Here is a 19,312-nt window from a genome sequence, read left to right on the forward strand (position 1 = left end):
TTCACACTTCTTGATGTGTTCAGATGTTTTTTAATCTTAGTAAGCCTATGATCCTGGTATTCCTTTCTAATAATTTTATGAATGTTTTTAAATAAGAAACTTCTTTCTTGTTTCTCTTCTGATGTTAGTTGTTTTTTGTTCACCAACTCATTTCTTCTTTTTATCAGGTCTTTGGTTGTGTCTGAAATAATAAAGTGGTTTTTTGTATTTTTGTTTTCATTACTTATAGATTTTAAACTTTTATCAATAGCTTGCTTTATTTTATCATAATACTTCTCTATTCCGTCATTCTCCTGCGGGTTTATATTATTTAAATTAGATTTTAATGCTTCAATGTATTTCTCTTGTAGTTCTTTAGTTTGTAGTGAAAATTTATTACCTTTATATGTTGTTCTAGATTTTTTTTTCTTAGTCAGCAATAAAGTGCTTCTCAAAAGTCGATGGTCACTCGGGAATGATAAGTTTATTGTTTCAAAGTTTGTAAATTTGCTTTTAATGTTTGATAAAATGTAATCTATCTGACTTCTCTTTTTACATGGAGAAAGCCATGTCCAGAGGTTCTTATTTTTCTTCTCAAATAGGCTATTGATAATGAAAAGATTATTTTCCCAGCAGAATTGGATTAGAGTTGTTCCTCTCTTGTCTCTTTTTCCAAAGCATGAGTTTCCCAAAATTCTGTCTTCGCCTTTAATTTTTTGACCAACTCTGGCATTAAAGTCTCCTAAGATTATAACATTTTTGCTGCATGGTATAAGAGTTTCTTGTAATTGTTCATAGAATTCTTTTATTTCTTGATCGGTAGCTTCTGAAGTCGGTGCATAGACTTGGATAATGGATAGAGCTGTATTATTATAATTTAAGTGTAGTGTGCATATCCTTTCATTTTTTGCAGTAAAGCATTCTATGTTATTTTTTAGGTGTTTTTTTATGAGGAATCCTACACCGTATTTGCCTTTAGTTTCGCCAAAGTGGCAGAATATATGGTCTTCAGTTTCTTCTTTATTATAGCCTGTACGTCTAATTTCTGATAGACCAATGATATCATATTTAATAGTTGATATGGCGTGTTTGAACTCTAGTAGCCTTTCATATGATAGTAGTGATCGAGCGTTGTATGTACATATATGTATTGGATGGAGTGGAGGGTTGTGGTCTTTGACCCCCGCGGTGACCGGCCGTATTGGGGGACTTCGTTTATTTGTTTTTGTGTTATAAGTTTTTGTTTTACTTACGATAGGAGGAGGCGCTGGTTGTTAATCATTGTTTTGGTCATGGTTATCTTGCTGGTTTGATGGGCTATTCGTATTTTTACTTACTAAATAATTTAGCATACTAGGCTTAAGAACTCCCTCTGTACATTTGTAAATATATAGATATTGTATTATATCTATATTCTTTTATGTGTGTGAATATTATTTTTTATGGTTTTATTTTCTTCCTCTTGAATATGTTTTATTTATTATGTACATTTGCATACACATTATTCATAGTCTCTTATACATTTTATATAATCTTACACACATTATTACTTAGTATATGCCCTAATCCTCTCCTTTAACTAATATTTCTCCTGTTGTCTACAAAAAATTGCTATAATAAGACCCCTAATTAATGTTATTAATCGTTGAATTTTCATTGTACAGTTTTAGATCAATAAAGTAAAAATAAAATTTCAGAGGATTATACGAACTCGATAGCTGTGCCGGTGTTTTTTACGAGCAACGTTGCGACCATTTTGTGGAACTTTCAGGATCTTCTCATTGTACTAATTAGTATAGGATTGACGTCTAGATACCATAGACTTAATATGTGTGTGGCGACTGTGTGCAACAAACTCAAGGAACAGAAGTGGTCTAAGGTAAGTAAATTAATAATCATACTAGTATTATAAATTCGAAAGTTTGTGAGGATGGATGGATGTTTGTTATTCTTTCACATAAAAACTACTAAACTTATTACTATGGTATTTGCTATGTAGGAAGCTGAACACCCAGTATAAGACATAAACTACTTTTTAACCCAACAATCACTCAGGAACGAGAACTCTGCGAGTTTTTCTTAGAAAAAGCGGGTGAAGCCACGGGCGAGAATCTAGTGTAGAAATATGATAATAATAAAGAAATTTTAAAGTATATGAATATGGTCAAGTACCTACTAGTTAAATAATTAGTTATCTTGGTAATATTATAGGGATAGTAAAAGATCGTAGACGATAAAGATTGTCTTAAAGTAAAGAAAGTTAAGCGTTCTAGTTCATTTTAGGTGTTTGAGTTTTTCATTTAAAGACTTTTTATACTTTTAAATACTTTTTGTGATTCTAAATTATAGTAGTAAAAGTAATTCTATAGATTCGAACGTTTTTTCGTTGACCCCCAAAACAGTTGAATCTATGAAATTTGGAGCATAACATAGCGAACATATCCTACTAATATTATAAATGCGAAAGTATGTATGGATGTATGGATGTTTGATACTCTTTCACGTAAAAAATACTGAACCGATTACAATGAAATTTAGCACACATATAGAGGGTAACTTGGATTAACACATAGGATAGTTTTTATCCCGAAAATCCCACGGGAACGGGAACTATGCGGGTTTTCCTTTGCAAACGCGGGCGAAGCCGCGGGCGGAAATCTAGTAAATAATAAGGTAAGAAATGGTTCTCAACAAAAATACAATTTATATATGTATAGTTCTAAATTTCACACATAAATTTATATAAATTACATCCTCTAATGTATGGAAATACATGGATGAAATCTCCTTATATGTAATACCCCTTTGGTCTCTCTGAAGTGGAGTGAAAATGCAATACAGTCTACATGTACCAACCATAGTGCTTAGTATTCAAACCATAGAGGATAGAAATTATCACTGGATATGTTATCTATGAGGCTATGACCTATATTTATAATAAGAGACTTTTGTATATTTATTTGTGTAATTACTAAAAAAATTCAAGTCAACGATTGGTTAACACTAAGTATTACTTTTAATTATCCTGAATCGAATGGTGAATTGAATTCACGTCACTTTAAATGAGTGAACGTTCACGTTTAAATCCTCATTACCAAGTATAAAGGAAATCACAAAAAACTTTGCGTGACACCGGTAATCGGTATGTCTAATAATTTTAAACATTAATTAAAATAAATGTAGGTAGGTGGCCCACACAACTTCGTCGTCTCTTCAAACGACTATTTTTGCAACATTAATGCTAAGCTGCCACTATTGGTGATGACTATAATTATAATAATAAAGACTGTTGCTTTGGATGGATAAATGAATACAGTTATAATCCTCTTGCTTTTAACATTAGAGCGTTCAATCAACCATATTCTTCAGCTCTATAATATTAGTATAGATACTCAATCCAGACTGGGAAAGTGATGGCACTATATTAATATGACCTATACACGGTGTAATCGTTAAGTGTGCACAAGCGATTATTCCGTAACTATTAGAGATATCAAAAAACTTTAAACTTATATCGAAAGTACTTAACGTAATGAGTAAAATGGCCATAGTAAATTTTTTAAAATAAAACGAGAAATATCAAAAAAATTAACTTTAAACCCTTCCCATACATTTAGTATGAGATATGAATATCCCATGTAGGTACATTTAATATGAAAGATTTTAGCTTTTTCTTTCTTTTTTTGATTTTCTGCTTTAATTATTTCGCAAATTTGAAGGGAAGTTCATTTAGAAACTGTAAATAGAGAGCTTCATTGTAGTACACAATGAGGACGTCACTTCGAAAATTTGCTATGAATACAAAATGTATGGGAAATAAATTGGATATTTCTCGTTTTATTTTAAAAAAAATATTATGGTCATTTTACTCATTAGGTTAAGTACTTTCGATATCAGATTTAAGCTTTTTGATATCTGCAATAGTTACGGAATAATCGCATGTGCACACTTAACGATTACATCCTGTATACTAAATCCAGACTGGGAAAGTGATGGCGCTATAATAATATGACCTATATACCCACACTGGAATTAGGACTAGATAGTGGTAGACTTATATTAAAAAACCTGATGATTAAAAGGTTTAAGACGTCACAATAAAACCCTCAGGATGCAGAAATACTCCAAGTGTACATGTGGCGAAAGATCCGGGAAGCCTACGTGAAGCAGGGCTTGCTTGTGAGGAAGGCGAACGACGCGCTCGGCTCGTTGATACTGTTCTCTAACTTCTTTAATTTCTACTTTATATGCTTGCAACTGTTTTTGGGGATTACGTAAGTTTTTAATTTTTATGATTGATTTTTATGGTCTTTTGAATTCTTACGAAAAGTACTATTTGCCTTTACAATTTAAAACACAGCGGTCATCTTATTTCTGCGACACTTCGTAAGATACGTCATATAATTGTCTTAATCTTTAGGCAGGGAATGGCAGGAGACCGCTTCCAGCAAATCTACTACCTAGCATCCTTACTCTGGCTTTGCTTGCGATCCAGTTTCGTAGTTCTAGCTGCTGCTGACGTGTACGAACATTCTAGAAGAGCCCTACCATGTTTGTATTCATGTAATGCACGATGCTTCAATATTGAGGTGAGTATAATAATGGGCCCTTTACACAGTGGGCAACGTTGGGCGAGTAGAGGCAATCACGATAGTATAGATGGCCTGAATGTCCATGATCGGTTGTCATTGTAGATGTTTATTCATAATAGCCATCGAGATATATGTACTACGTACTAGAGAGGTTATTCCAAACAAAAACATTGCGCGCGGCCGATGTGGTGGGGTACGTGTGGAACGAGCGAGGCGTGGCTTCAAGTTCAAAGATTAAGCAATGCGTGCAGATGCGACACATTGTGCAATCTGTTTACTTGGTACTATCTGGTGGTACTGATACTAGGGAATTAATAAAAAGAGGATTTTATATTAAACTATGTATTTTAATTTCCTTTAAATAATATCAATTTAGTAAGCTTTTGTCGTTTTGTGTAGTAATCAATAGTTTTATCAGTTTTTGCTTCATGATGTAATCGAATTTTGGAGTATTGGTTTATAATAGCCCTAATTAAATGGATACGATGATTCAATGTTGATGACGTTTACGTATAAGAAACTCATATTTTGAAAAAGCTCACGTGAGATTCGAGGATGGGGGAGGGCATAATAATTTATAAATCCTATTGGAACAACTGTTGATGAACCTTTTTTTAATAAATAAAAATAGGTAAATAAATAAATATTACTTAATATAACCTACCGTTTTACTTTGCGTAGTCGGGTAAAAGTATAAATATCTAGGTACTACACCACGGTATTCTTTCATATTGTATATTCATAGTTAAAAAATCCAGTTATATTTTTTTTAACTCATCGATAGTGTCACGTCTGTGCTGTTAGTCTATGAAAAATGGCGCGAAACGCAGAACGCGTGGTGATTTTTCGCAAAATGATAACAATATTAGTAAAATGCATGACTTACTCATAATAAGGAAACTTACTGGTGAAAAGTCACTCCTCGGGATTTGTTTGTATTATGGGAACTGTTAAAACAATATCTTAGCACACACGAAGGCATTTTGAACAGAGCAATAACACGTGTTGACGCGGCAAGCGTCCGGCACAGACTAAAGAGACTTGTGATTCTTGCCTCTAGCTCGTGTTAAAGAGAGTGTAGTAGCGATCGCCTCTCTAGTACGTAGTACATATATCTCGATGATAATAGCCGACAAATATCGACGATCATTTGTTGGGCCAACTATGCCCATTGTGTAGAGGGCCCATAAAGTTATAAAGTTTCATGTTGGGAGTTATGATTAAGATGGGTTAATACGCGGAGAGATTTCGAAGTAGTTTTAGTATGAATGTGTATTTTTGTTATTGCAGCTATGATGAAGAGTATTGAGGTGTCGAAAGAAAGTTAATAACATAAATAAATCATTCATGTTTAGCTCGAAGTTCACAATGAAATAAAATATTAAAAACTTTTACAAAAATGTGCGATTGTAAATTTATTTATTTAGCTCTTTCTTCAATAGTAACATAGATTTTGAGTTTGATTGTGATTTTGTTAATTACGCTAAAAGAAAGTTCACTTCAATATTAATATCTGCAATAATGATAATATTAAAAATCACTGAAAACAGCTGATACTCTATCTAAAACTCAATGGAATTAGTGAAATAAGTTACTTACAAAAAAAAAGAGAAGATGTATTGTTCGCCTGTACGTATTTTATATATTTCTTACAGATTGAAAGACTCCAAGATCAACTAAGCAAAGACAACGTCGCTCTAAGTGGTTTGGGATTCTTCAATTTAACAAGAACGGTATTACTGCAAGTAAGACATTTTAAACCATTTCTGCTTATAATTAATACGATTTTACATAAATAAATCTCATATATAGAATAATATTGTTAATAATTTAATATACTGTGACATTTTAAGACGTTACGCCTCAACTCTGACATTAAACTATTCTAGAACCTAAATTTAATTTCGAATGGCTAAGATGCACGCTAATAGAATATAGTAGGGTAATAAGTCAGTTAGTAATAGTTAACGTTGCATTGATATAATCATTTAAAATTAGCATAAGCAAGGGTAGTTCGTTAATTATAATCATCTTTTAGGTTTGTTAAAAAGTATACCTGTGTCCAACACCTGTGTCCAACTCTTTTAGATTCCATTTTAACCCAATATAAAAGGACTGATTTAATTCAAACTTTGTACACTTATCAAGGAGAGGGGACAATACAATAATTTAATGAGATTGATAAATTAAAACATATTTTATGGTTAAGAGTAAAATTTCAAGGTCGCGTTATGAAGTAAGGTGACGACTCTGGTGTCTCTGAATCTCGCCAAAGAAGTTTCACTTCTGACAAGTGTGCTCAGCACACACGCTCTTTTTTCACCTAGTACATTTTTATAAGTTTGATAAAAATAATATTTTTAATAAAGAAAATGTGTTTTATTGTTACAGGTAGCAAGCTCCGTAGTAACCTATGTTCTTGTTTTAATTCAATACGACAATTCAGATAAAAGTGAAAACAGTATTCCTGCAAATGCCCCTCTACATAATGCTACAGTTATGAAATAAATATAGTGTACTAGCGGTCCGCCCCGGCTTCGCCCGTGGTACTACATACTTACGCTTTCTCTACATAGGAACCATCCTCGTACTTCAAGGAATATAATAAAAAAAGAATTATCGAAATCGATCCAGCCGTTCACGCGTGATGCCGTGACCAAGGAAAACGGGTTTCATTTATATATAGATTTAATAAAGGCCCAATGTTCAATAATGTTGTTTTAATAACTTGCGGAAACAAAAAGTTTTGTTATCATAAAATTTTCTGATATAATTTTCATATGTTGGTACTTTGAAATAAGGTTTAAGTAGAACAAAAACTCGAATGGAATATATAAGTTTTAATGGAAACCGGTTGTGGAATGAATAATTGAATAAAATTTATCGTTCTGAAAACGCATTTTTATTTGTAACACTTTTATGTGGTTCAACATTTTTATTTATTTGAAAAATAAGAGACGAGAGTATTGGGTGCTGTACACGAGTATAGTAAACGGTAGAGTGAATTAGCATGCTATTCTGGTAGAGAGTCTGGTAGAGTTCTCAGTACTCTACCAGTTTTAGTAGAAAATTTAGAACTCTACTCTACCAATGTACATTAGTATGGTATGATATGGTAAGTAAGATAGTTAGTACTCTACCGCTCTACTCTACCGTTTACTCTACCTGTGTAGAGCGGCCATATTATAGATAGGTAAGGTAGGTATATATAAATAAAACAAAACATGTATTTTAATTTTTTTTATTATAATTGTTACATGGTTTTACCCACGATATTTCAAATACTTTCAACATAATATTATGCACGAACAATATACCTATTATGAAAGAATCTTAAACATGGTTTCAGTATTTTTTAAGATTATCCTTTACTATCTGTGCCCCGCGGTTTTACTCGCAGTGCTCCGCTCCTTTGGTCTTAGCGTGATAATACATAGCCTATAGCCATAGCCATATATACATAGGCTATCTAACACCGAAAGAATTTTAAAATCTGACCAGTAGTTCTTGAGATCAGCGCGTTCAAACAAACAAACTCTTCAACTTTATAATATTAGTATAGATAATTTTACATTTTTGTTGATGTAGCTTGGTATAATAATATAATAATTGTATCTCTAATATCTTTCAAATATAACGATGCATGCATTTTTCAAAAATATTCCTCTTCTACTAGTATCATAATTCTCTCGAAGAAAATGCCTTTTTGCTTGTAGAACCTAGAAAAGATAAATCTAGATTACAAACCAATAAAATACATATGGTCCTTAATTGGTATAATACGAAAATATAATAAATTTTTACGATACATTCCAGTCATTGCTAGAATTACAAATAAACCCGAGGGTGTAATTTAGTAAACTTTTACAACCTTTGTTCATATATTCGTATATAAAACGATAATTTTCTCTATAATGCTTTTAGTTGAAAGTAAGCACGGATAAACCTTTGCTTTTCAACTAACAATTTTGTTCAAGGTAAGTCCGTATGTGTATTTGCTTGGGGAAATATTCGTAGGAAATAAAATGTAGCCGTAAACAATTAGGTTATTTTCGAATTTTATAAAGAGACCAAGAAGAGACCCAATTGGTTTTGCCAGGTAACGTTATAAATATTTTTTTTTATATAAATAATACCGATTTGTTATTAAATTAAGAAGTTGATATTCACACTTACCGTTTCATAAAATTAAGAATTTACATATGAAAATGTTGTGTGAGAGACACATTTTATATACATAAATATAATATAATTTTAGACTATTTAAATTGGCGTTGAACATTTTGACATTATTAATTGCACAGAGCCTATTTGATATCAAATAACGCAAAACCGACTATAACAGTTTGGTAAAACTAAAAAGGATCAGTGCAACTTCTGAAAGCGAGGGTTAAAATTAAATGAAATGTGGCTGTTACAGACATCTCATGAATAATGATGTCAGAAAAACTTTTCTATTATAGAGAAGTGACCATTTAGTTACTATTTACTATAAAGTTACTATATTTGGTGGAAAATGTTATCTATGCCAACATTATAAAGCTGAAGAGTTTGTTTTTTTGTTTGTTTGTACGCGCTAATGTCAGGTACTGGTTCGATTTGAAAAATTCTTTCGGTGTTCGATAGTATTTATCGAGTAAGGCTATAGGCTATATATCATCACGCTAAGACCAACAGGAGCGGAGCACTGCGGGTAAAACCGCGGGGCACAGCTAGTTTACAAAAATAGTAATAGCTCCTGCATTCTAGTAAAAATAAAATATTATACTTCTAAATATAAAAGTTTGATGAATGTTTTAAAAATATAAAAGTTCGAAGCAGGTTATTGATACTTTAATACAAAATTAATTGAAAACTATCTCGTAGACGGAAAGGTCGCAAGATTGTAGAGTTGAGAGCTTCGGAAAATAGGTATAATGTTGCTATCGGCGTTGATCAGATTTCACGTAAAAAGCTCTGGTATAAACTAAGTTCTTTACCTTAAATGAATTATGAGTGTCCTACAAATATATAGAAAACACACATATCTATCTTATACACAAAATACGTATTATTATGTAGAGATTTTTTCGTTGTTTCTCATTGTTGGTTGGTACTTACAATATAGCTCAAAATTTCCCAATTTTCAGTTGGAGCAACATCCAGTATATTTTGCCATTAATCATTGCTATTAAAAATTCAGATGGGAACTGCTACGCAAAAAAGACCAGACATGCAAAAAGACGTAAGATTTTGATAAATTATAATATTATGTCTTATGTGTATTATTGATTAGATGTTTTTAAGAAACTCCTTCTTATCTTCGTTTCTACATAAAAGCATGATTTGGTACGAAGTGGACCAGCTTGCACTAGGGAAGGTACCACACAGAAGATCAGCGTGAAATAGTACCATTTAAGTGTTGCTGTGTTACTATAGCGCGAGTGCCTGAGGCTCGTGTTTTATACCTATTTCTGCAGATATATTTTTTACTTTATTAATCGATTCCCCTTAAATATGTTCCAATATGCAGATGCGATACTTGTGGTGACTAGTGATAATTCCTTACGCCTCACAAGCTCGTTTGCTAACACTTAAAATAATGTTTATAAATAAGTTTTAAAAAGTACAGAACTTACCTCAGTACCTTATCAGTTACAAATAAAATAAACAAAATGTTATGCCTCAGCCCCCATAATCACAGACACAATAGAAAATCTATTGTGTCGTGGTCTCATTGGGCCGCTTGGTGGTCAATGGATTAATAAAACTTTTCTGATGAAACTTAATAAAAGTTATATTCGGAAGTGTTTGTATAAGAAACAGAGCTTGTAATAATCACGTGTGAGGGAAAAATAAACAGACGTACTTAGTTTCACAAGTGCTTATTTACGAAAGAGGGACACGAGATACATTCATCTTATAATATTTATTATTTCCAAATAGCCTGTACATAAATATATCAAGGATCTCACCTTCTGGTGTATTCTTTCATAGTAGAATTATTTATGTGATATTGCTATACAAAATGGATATATGAAGGACTTCAATAACATCATTTTACAGTTCTTTTGAGGTAGGCGCATTGAGAGTTAAATTTCAAGGTCGTGTCGTGGCAATACCGTGACGTCATGGATTAAGGCATCGATTTGGTCTCTTTGAATCTTGCCAAAGAAGTTTCACTTCTGACACGTGTGCTCGGCACACACCCACGCGTTTATTTTGAGTGTGTTGTTTATAAAAAAAAGTAATAATTGCAAAAATACACATAAGTAGTAAGTAAATAATAATGTCATCCTTATAGTAGGATACAAATATCGCTGTGTTTCAGGAATTTCTACCAACTATGACAAATATATTTAAAATGGCGAAATATTTTGGCATTCCAACATATGGCGGGAGATTAGCTCTTCTAGGAGCTATTGTAATGTTGGCAATGCTGATGATTTTGGAGACAGTGTCTATTTCGAAGCTGATAAAAACTTTGAATAGCTGGAATGTGAATCCAAAAGGTGCATAAATTTTTTCCTGAAAATATATATAAAACGAAGGAGGTTATCAATTCAACTGTATTTTTTTATGTTAGAGCTTTTGACAGGGTCAACCAATTTTGATGATTATTGTTTTATTTGAAAGCTTGTAGAGGTTGGTTTTCTGTCTTTATCTGACCATTTAAAGGCTGAGAGGGATTCGATTTTTATTAAGAGTACTAATAAACGTATTTAACAAGTTGCATCCTCTTCATTTTCATTAAATAATAATTACGGTGATGGTTTTGCAAAAGGTGGGAAATATTACCTCAAGTTTACCCCAAATTTTGTAATAATATATCTTTACTTGTACTCAAATGATTCCCCTATATTTCATAGATAGTGTAATTTCTCGGCTATCTGGATCAATTTTCTATGGCAACGCTTTGCTGTCCATGTTAATATCATGGAAAATAATAAGCAATTGGGAAGAACTAGCTTTATTCTGGAAGAGAACTGAAAGAATTGAACTGAACATTCTTCCTGATAAAAGGATTAGAGCAAGAATTATATTTATAAGCAGTTACGTCGGTATATGTGCGTTTGGTGAGTTTTATATAATATGTGTTAGAAGAGACTTATTTTTTGTTGGTTCTTTAAATTTTCAACAGTTTAACTTTATCTGTTCGAAAAGAGAAGTATTTTTTTGTTCTCTAATCTAGTAAACAGTTGTTATTTAATCACGTGCAACAAAACAAAAACCAATGAAATCTGTTAATCTTTTTTATGTATAAAGATGTTATTTCAAGTATTTAGGTAAAATCATAATTGGGTTTAAATTAAACTGGTATCTCTAAAAAACTGCTATAGTCTCACCAATAAATGGTTTTACAGCAAAACAAACGAAAAAACGCCACAAACTTTTTTTGAGAGTCGTATAGTTTTATCGTGTAGTCGTGTAGCTTTGATGTGGTAAGACATTCAACAGTTGGCGAATACTGATTGTTGTTTCTCTGAGTGAAAATTATACATTTTTATCTTGCCCACTGGATGATGCCGTAAGAGCTTTGACTTTTAAATCAAAGCCACATCATTATATTTTAATGGGTAGACAGTTAAAAGTTTATGAGGTCAGGCCAGTATGTGCAATTGTAAATTAACATAGTAGATAGTGGTAGGTACGATTTAGTTGATAATATTTTCTATAAATTTTAATAATCGATCAGATTATGTTATTCATGATACATTAGGTACATACTGTCAGTAGTGTGAATGTATTCTCTAATTCCAAATCAAAATCATATAAGTAGATTAAAAATAAAATACTTTGTAAAAATTATATTCTATTTTACTAGTAGATTTTTATTTAATAGTACCTATACAATATACATATAAAAACTTGAGTGTTTTGCATGTCACAGAACTCTTTGAGATGCAGAATTTAATACAAAACCCCGTTTATATGTCAAGAACCTCTGACGCCTCTGCAAAAGCTCACATGTACTAATTATGGATCATTCCACGCTAAGTTTTACTTTGTGGTTCAGTGTAAAGATGAGTTATTTACAGTTGAGCACGCGTTGAGTATGATGTCAGGAACGGGGCTCGACTGTCCGCCGGGGGAGTACTTTGAACGTTATATCTTGAGTTCACACGGATTCATCTTGCAAAGAAGTAAGGCGTATTTTGATGGTCTGTTTAAATAATATATGACGTGATACATATTTTGTGTACAATAAAGAGTACATGAGAAATAAATGTTTAGTTGATTCGATATAAGCTAGTAATGAATACTTAAAACTACATAGGTATGATATGCGATGATAATAAATATTGGCCAAAATAATTTACAAGTAAAAATGAAAATGAAAAACAAGACTCCATCTTGGCTTGTAAGAATAAATAATAGGGTAATGCCCACATAATTAGGTAGTCATTGTTGATAAAATATGGTTAATTAATTTATAATTAAATTGAATAATTACTAATTTAAGGTAAATATTCTCTATGGATAGCGATACCGATTTTCATTCTCAGCAAGTTGGCCACAATATTTTGGAACTTCCAGGACCTGATTATAATTTTAATCAGCGTCGGCCTGGCTTCGAAGTACAACCGATTAAATCTTTTTGTTCATCGTTTCGTATTGTTTGAGAAGAAAATGAAATATCACAATAGGGTGAGTCTTAATTTTCAATTTAGCCTGTATTAGGATCACGTGGCATGCTTTGGGGAGATATTTGCTTAATTATACCTAAGTAATGTTTTATAAGATAACCTTGTATAGGATTTCACGACTTTTATGACTAAATAAAAACTTATTTTAGTAATTGAATATTGATTTATTTTGGAAATTGATCAGTAACTGTTAAACTGAAACTAAAAATTTATTTATTCAATTAGACTTCTTCGAGAAGCACTTTTGAAACGTCATATTTTTAAACATTTACCACCGATTCGGAAAACAGTATCTATGGAGAAGAATGTTGCAATAGAAATAATGATCATAAGAAAAAATACTACTTTTATTGTTTGTAATACTACTTTTATTGTAATATCTGGCCAATTAGAGTTATTGTGATAGCTCCATTATGAGAAATATCATAAATCGTACTTATTATTATTTATTGTAATGATTAACCGCAAAAAATCTCAATCAAAAGCGTTTTTTTTTAATGCTTTTTTTAGGTCGTAAGTCTACCTCTCCGTATCAAAATATGGCGCAATCTTCGTCAGGCTTACGTCCAACAATCAGAGTTAGTGAGGAAAGTTGACCAGAGCCTCGGAGGGCTGATACTCCTCTCCAATCTTAATAATTTGTACTTTATTTGCTTGCAACTGTTTTTGGGGATCAGGTAAGAAAGTTAATGTAATAAGAGTTTAAGTTGAAAGACGTTTATTTTATATTATGTTAAAAGATAATTTAAAACAATATTTAACTCGTTTATAAAGGAAAATAAGACAGCGTTTGAAAAAAACCGTGGTTCAAGCCTAGGAATAAAATAATTGGCGGAAAAAATTTCTTACCTAATTTATGTAAATAAAATATATTGATAAGGCTTTCATTAATATGCGAATTTTGATTAATTTAACTAAGAAAATTGATTGAAAGCCTGTAGTCTGTAACTGTATAATAACCGTATATTATTACGGTTACAAAACGGAAAAATTAGATAATAATTGAAAAAAAAAACTGAAAATGGATTTACCTAATTTTATAATAATTGTGTGGAAAAATGTCAAATAACTATTAAAAAAGAAGGAACTTTTCTAAGTAAGTAAGTAGTTTATAATGGATAGTATAGGTAACTATAAGCATAATTATATAACGATAAGCAGGAACTATCAGTAAAGTACGGGGAAGTTAGAGCGCTTAACTCTCCAGTAGTTTTGATTCAAACTATATTCTAAATCTAGGAACTAATTTCAAATACCTATATAATATTTAATACAAGTAGGTATGTAGGTACTTATCTCTTTATATAGATCACAACAATTTAGACTAAAAAAATGGAGTTTTATAGCAAGTTTCACGGCTTCCGGAATAATTTTCCGGTTAGCTATTAGTTAAAACGACACAGAACGTATAAAAAGTAAAAACCATTTTATTATATTTTTGTTACAACTATGTTAAAATTAATTTTCAGTAGCGGATCAAAGGGTACTGCGATAAATATAATCTACTATTACTTCTCACTGGCTTGGCTACTCTACCGAGCCAGTGGCGTGGTGCTGGCAGCGGCTGATATCAACATACACTCTAAACGGGCCCTCCCATATTTGTATAGTAGTGTAAGCGGGGCATATAATATTGAGGTGCGTATATTTAAAAGGGTAAAAAAACTAAAAGGTAACTTCATGGTATTCCATAAAATAATTTTATCTTTATATTATGTCCAATATTAATTACCTAACTTGTGCTACGCTGGTATATACATAGCATACTTTCTTAATGTTATTTTGGATGTTCAAAATAGTAAAATATATCATCACGTACTTACGTACAAGAAATTATTACAGTGAAACTTGGTTAAGTGGGACCTGGATAAGTAAGAAACCTCCATAACTATGTCAAAACGAAAGCTACAATCGTTATCATTAGGTGAAAAACTGAAGTTAATATCCATTTATGAACCTGTATTCTCACCTCTATTAATGGAACCCTCTGTAAATGAAACAGATATTTATTTATACCTGTATATCTGAGACACTGGGTAAGTGGAATACCTCTATAAGTGAAACGACATTGCAGGTCCCTTGATGTCTCACTTAACCAGGTTTCACTGTAATATAGGTATCATATCTATTTCTGTGAAAGATTTTCTATCAAACTTGAATAGCTACTTATTTTTACTATAAAGGAAAGTAAGGACCAACACGAGACCAACAGGAGTGGAGCCACGAGGGTGAAACCACGCGGAGCAGCTAGTTAGAATATAAAGTACTAGCTTTAAAAAAAAAACCGCATAGTTCCCGTTCCCGTGGGATTTCCGGGATAAAACCTATTCTATGTGTTAATTAAAGTTACCCTCTATATGTGTGCTAAATTTCATTGCAATCTGTTCAGAAGTATTTGCGTGAAAGAGTAACAAACACACACATACACATCCTCACAAACTTTCGCATTTATAAATTTAGTAGGACTAGTAGGACTAAGTTTAAGTTTCTTTCCGGAACACCAAAATAACTACTACTACCTTCTTATACTATCTACATGTACGATAAACTTTTTTACGCTCTCTGAATATATTTTGTTTTAGATAAAAAGACTCAAAACTCAATTAGAGAACGACGATGTAGCTCTGAGCGGACTCGGGTTCTTTTACTTGTATAGACAGAAGTTATTAGAGGTGAGTAAATTATCCTTACTACAAATATTATCCTACTAAAATGCGAAAGTATGTATGTTTGTTTGTTTGTTTGTTTGTTCGATATTTCTTCACGCAAAAACTGCTGAACCAATTTTCATGAAATTGGCACACACATTAACACATAATAACGGGAACGTTTTAGGCGTGCCCTTTGACTACGCGGGTGAAGCTGCGGTTAAATTTTAAATAATAATAATTATTATTAAACTATAGCACATACTCACATTTTGTCCTCGTTGTAATATGAGCTGAATGGCATGTATTGTTGAATTGAGAACTTTTTCACGAAAAAGTGAAATTTATGGGAAAAATTTTTCAAAGGATTACAAAAGCCGATATTTATAGATTTCGATGAATGTGAATCTTTTCTAAATAAAATTACTTTAGGTACTACAAATTGTTTTTAAACAATTGATAGATTTTTTTTATATTTTCATTTTCAATCTGTGTGCTTATATTAATATTGTGTGTAATAAAAATATATTCAACGTAGAATTAATTTAACTATTTATTGCAGGTGGCTGCTGCTATAGTCAAATATGAATTAATATTACTTCAATTTGACAAACATTATTAATAGAAGCAACAAAATATTGAGTAATACATTAAGATAGCAGTATTCTGTAAATAGGTATTTAAATAAATAAATCACAATTAAAATTTGTGTTTTAATTTTTCCCTTACCTGATTAACTGAATTGATCGGTCTATCCATATAATGCTTTTTGAACCATAACTTCACTACATAGTATAAAACAAAGTCGCTTTCTCTGTCCATATTTTCCTATGTCCTTTTGTATTGCTTAAATCTTTAAAACTACGCAACGGATTTTGATGCGGTTTTTTTTGATAGATAGAGTGATTCAAGAGGAAGGTTTTAGTATATAATTTACTAGGTTTTTGACAAAGCGAGCGAAGCCGCGGGCGGTAAGCTAGTTTTATAAAATAAGACAAACGTAACGTACATATAGGTAGATGCATTGGAAAATCTTATTGAAAAGTACATTAAAGAGAAACAATGAACAAAGTAACTACAATTTTACGTATAGTACTAAAGGTGAACGAACTTAATTAAAGTCCACGTGACTCTCAATCTAATAATATAGTACTTACATAGTAATTGTTTTCGGGATAACTACGTTTGGAGCCCGTCAAACGCGTGTAAAATTTTACGATCAAGGTGAATGGCGGTGAATTTTATCTAAAAGACAATAATAAACAGCTTATCTCCAGACAGGATGAAGACGCTTTATTGAGGTGCCTTATAATTTAGACGAATGGCTTTATGAAATGCCATATCACGTGATCCTAAATCCCAAAAATGACGAAGAATTTCAATTATATGGAATGGATTTTATAGAAACAAGCTGATCGCGTCAGGCGAGGCGTTCAACAGATATCCAAAAAAGGAGGAGGTTTTCAATTCGACTCATATAATACTTTATTGGTTATCTTAAAAATTTGGACTGTGTAAACCGATTTTGATAAGTTTTTTTTTTATTTGAAAGCTAGTGCCTTTAGGTTTGTCTCATTTGAATTTAGTGAAATTCTGCTCTTTGATATAGTGGTTGAATTTTTGTTAAAAATAATTATCGTAGTTGCGATGCCACGCGTATGTAAACCTATGTGTCTAAAAATATTTGAAAATGTATAAAGTTATTCGTATTTTTACCTAACAATTGTTCTCTTTATTGAAATAAAATTATATAAAATTATACTCAAGTTTCTTTTGTTCACAAATACACAATAAGCAATGCTCGATGTATCACAGTAATTTATTTTCATTCATGAATAATTCATTTTAAAATTAATCAATTGTGAATACTTAACAATCTGTTGTATGCAGATTTAATAAAACGCAATTATATATCAAAAAACCGAATTTGATTATTACAGTTGATTAAGATACAATTATTGAAAAACAATGTGTTAAATTGCAAATTGTATGTAGATTTAAGAAAACGCAATTATATAAGAAACTGGCGGTCCACCCCGGCTTCGCCCATGTTACATATTTACGTTTTCTATACATAAAAACGTTCTTCAAGGAATATAATAAAAAAAAAATATCGAAATCGGTTGATATTTAATTTTATTAAATATCAACTTAATCTGTCCTAAAATTGTTACAGATAATATTTAATCGACCATCTATAATCTAACTAATAAGCTAACTTAATAGTTTCCAAACTTAAGGTCAACTGAACCATTATTTTAAAGTTTCAAATGATATGAAGTTAGTATTAAATTCACATTCCACATTTAAAATCCACCTCACTCAAAAGTGTCAACCTATTCAAATTATAATCTTTCATAGAACTAAAAATAAAATCCATTAGTGAACAATTAATTCGAGAACAAATCGAAATAGCTAAGCGTGAAATTGAAGTCTGTGTCAATTGAACGCTGGTAACAAATACCCGAATAAACGGAGCCATTCATTTAGGTATTTAAGGTTTTGTCAGATAGAAAGCATACAGTTTCACGCGCGTTAGAGCGCTAACTTGAAGCCGCATTATGGCGTCGTGGTCTATTATAAGGATAAATAATAAGAATAAAACTACAGAAAAAATTATAATACCTACCAAATTGAATTCTTGAAGACTATAAAAAATGACAATGAAAGGACATAATAGGCATATTTTTGTGGCGACTGGTGACCTACAGCTCAGCTATGCTATACCGAGGTCGGTATAGTGCTAGTTTTCAGAGCTTCATCAGACACAAAACGCATAAGCTTAAAGTGTCTCTCTCTGCAATTAGATGTTTAGTTAATTCTATACATAATATCATCACGCTATGACCAACAGGGGTGGAGCCACGGTGGTGAAACCGCGCGGAGCAGCTATTATTCATTAATTATACTTATAATTAAATAAAACCATTATACTGTAATGTATCGTTTTCTTAGCGCAGGTAAGAGACTGGGCCCTCTATTCGACGGTATATTACCGCGTGGTACAACACAATTCGGCGTCATAGCGCAGCGTCAAGTGAGCGCTCTGACGAGCTAGTAACGCGCTCTATTTGACAAAGCCCTTCATTTAGGATGAGATTTAGCAAGATCGCAGCTCAGGTGCTCATTAAAAGTTATCCAGTTATAGGATTACACTTATAAATGATTCTTGAATTGTTAAACTCGATTTAGCATTGCGTAATAGGTAAAGTAATTTGATAAATTACTAGGGACGTACAATTATGCAAATTTTAGTTACAATCACTACATAGTATAAAACAAAGTCGCTTTCTAGGTCCCTATGTCCCTTTGTATGCTTAAATCTTTAAAACTACGCAACGGATTTTTATGCAGTTTTTTGTAAATAGATAGAGTGATTCAAGAGGAAGGTTTTAGTATATAATTTATTAGGTTTTAGACAAAGCGGGCGAAGCCGCGGGCGGTAAACTAGTTATTAATAAACAAA

At 31.8% G+C, this 19,312-nt stretch overlaps 1 protein-coding gene across 1 annotated transcript; it reads left to right on the forward strand.

Moving 5' to 3' along the window:
- The first annotated feature begins 1,807 nt into the window (after positions 1-1,807).
- On the forward strand, positions 1,808-16,468 carry LOC123700436 (gustatory receptor for sugar taste 64a-like). Its single transcript, XM_045647650.1, has 12 exons — positions 1,808-1,858; positions 4,090-4,253; positions 4,400-4,568; positions 6,227-6,316; positions 10,882-11,062; positions 11,420-11,626; positions 12,590-12,694; positions 13,015-13,199; positions 13,709-13,875; positions 14,671-14,836; positions 15,781-15,870; positions 16,409-16,468. The coding sequence occupies exons 1-12, from the start codon at positions 1,808-1,810 to the stop codon at positions 16,466-16,468; spliced, it is 1,635 nt and encodes a 544-aa protein (XP_045503606.1).
- Positions 16,469-19,312: the final 2,844 nt, after the last annotated feature.

Source organism: Colias croceus, chromosome 2, assembly GCF_905220415.1.
Source record: "Colias croceus chromosome 2, ilColCroc2.1".
Classification (NCBI taxonomy): domain Eukaryota; kingdom Metazoa; phylum Arthropoda; class Insecta; order Lepidoptera; family Pieridae; genus Colias; species Colias croceus.

Coding starts and splice junctions, on each gene's coding strand:
- LOC123700436 (XM_045647650.1), top strand. CDS start 1,808: ATGTGTGTGGCGACTGTGTGCAACAAACTCAAGGAACAGAAGTGGTCT. Junction 4,254..4,399: donor CAACTGTTTTTGGGGATTAC/GTAAGTTTTTAA, acceptor CTTAATCTTTAG/GCAGGGAATGGCAGGAGACC. Junction 6,317..10,881: donor CAAGAACGGTATTACTGCAA/GTAAGACATTTT, acceptor GCTGTGTTTCAG/GAATTTCTACCAACTATGAC.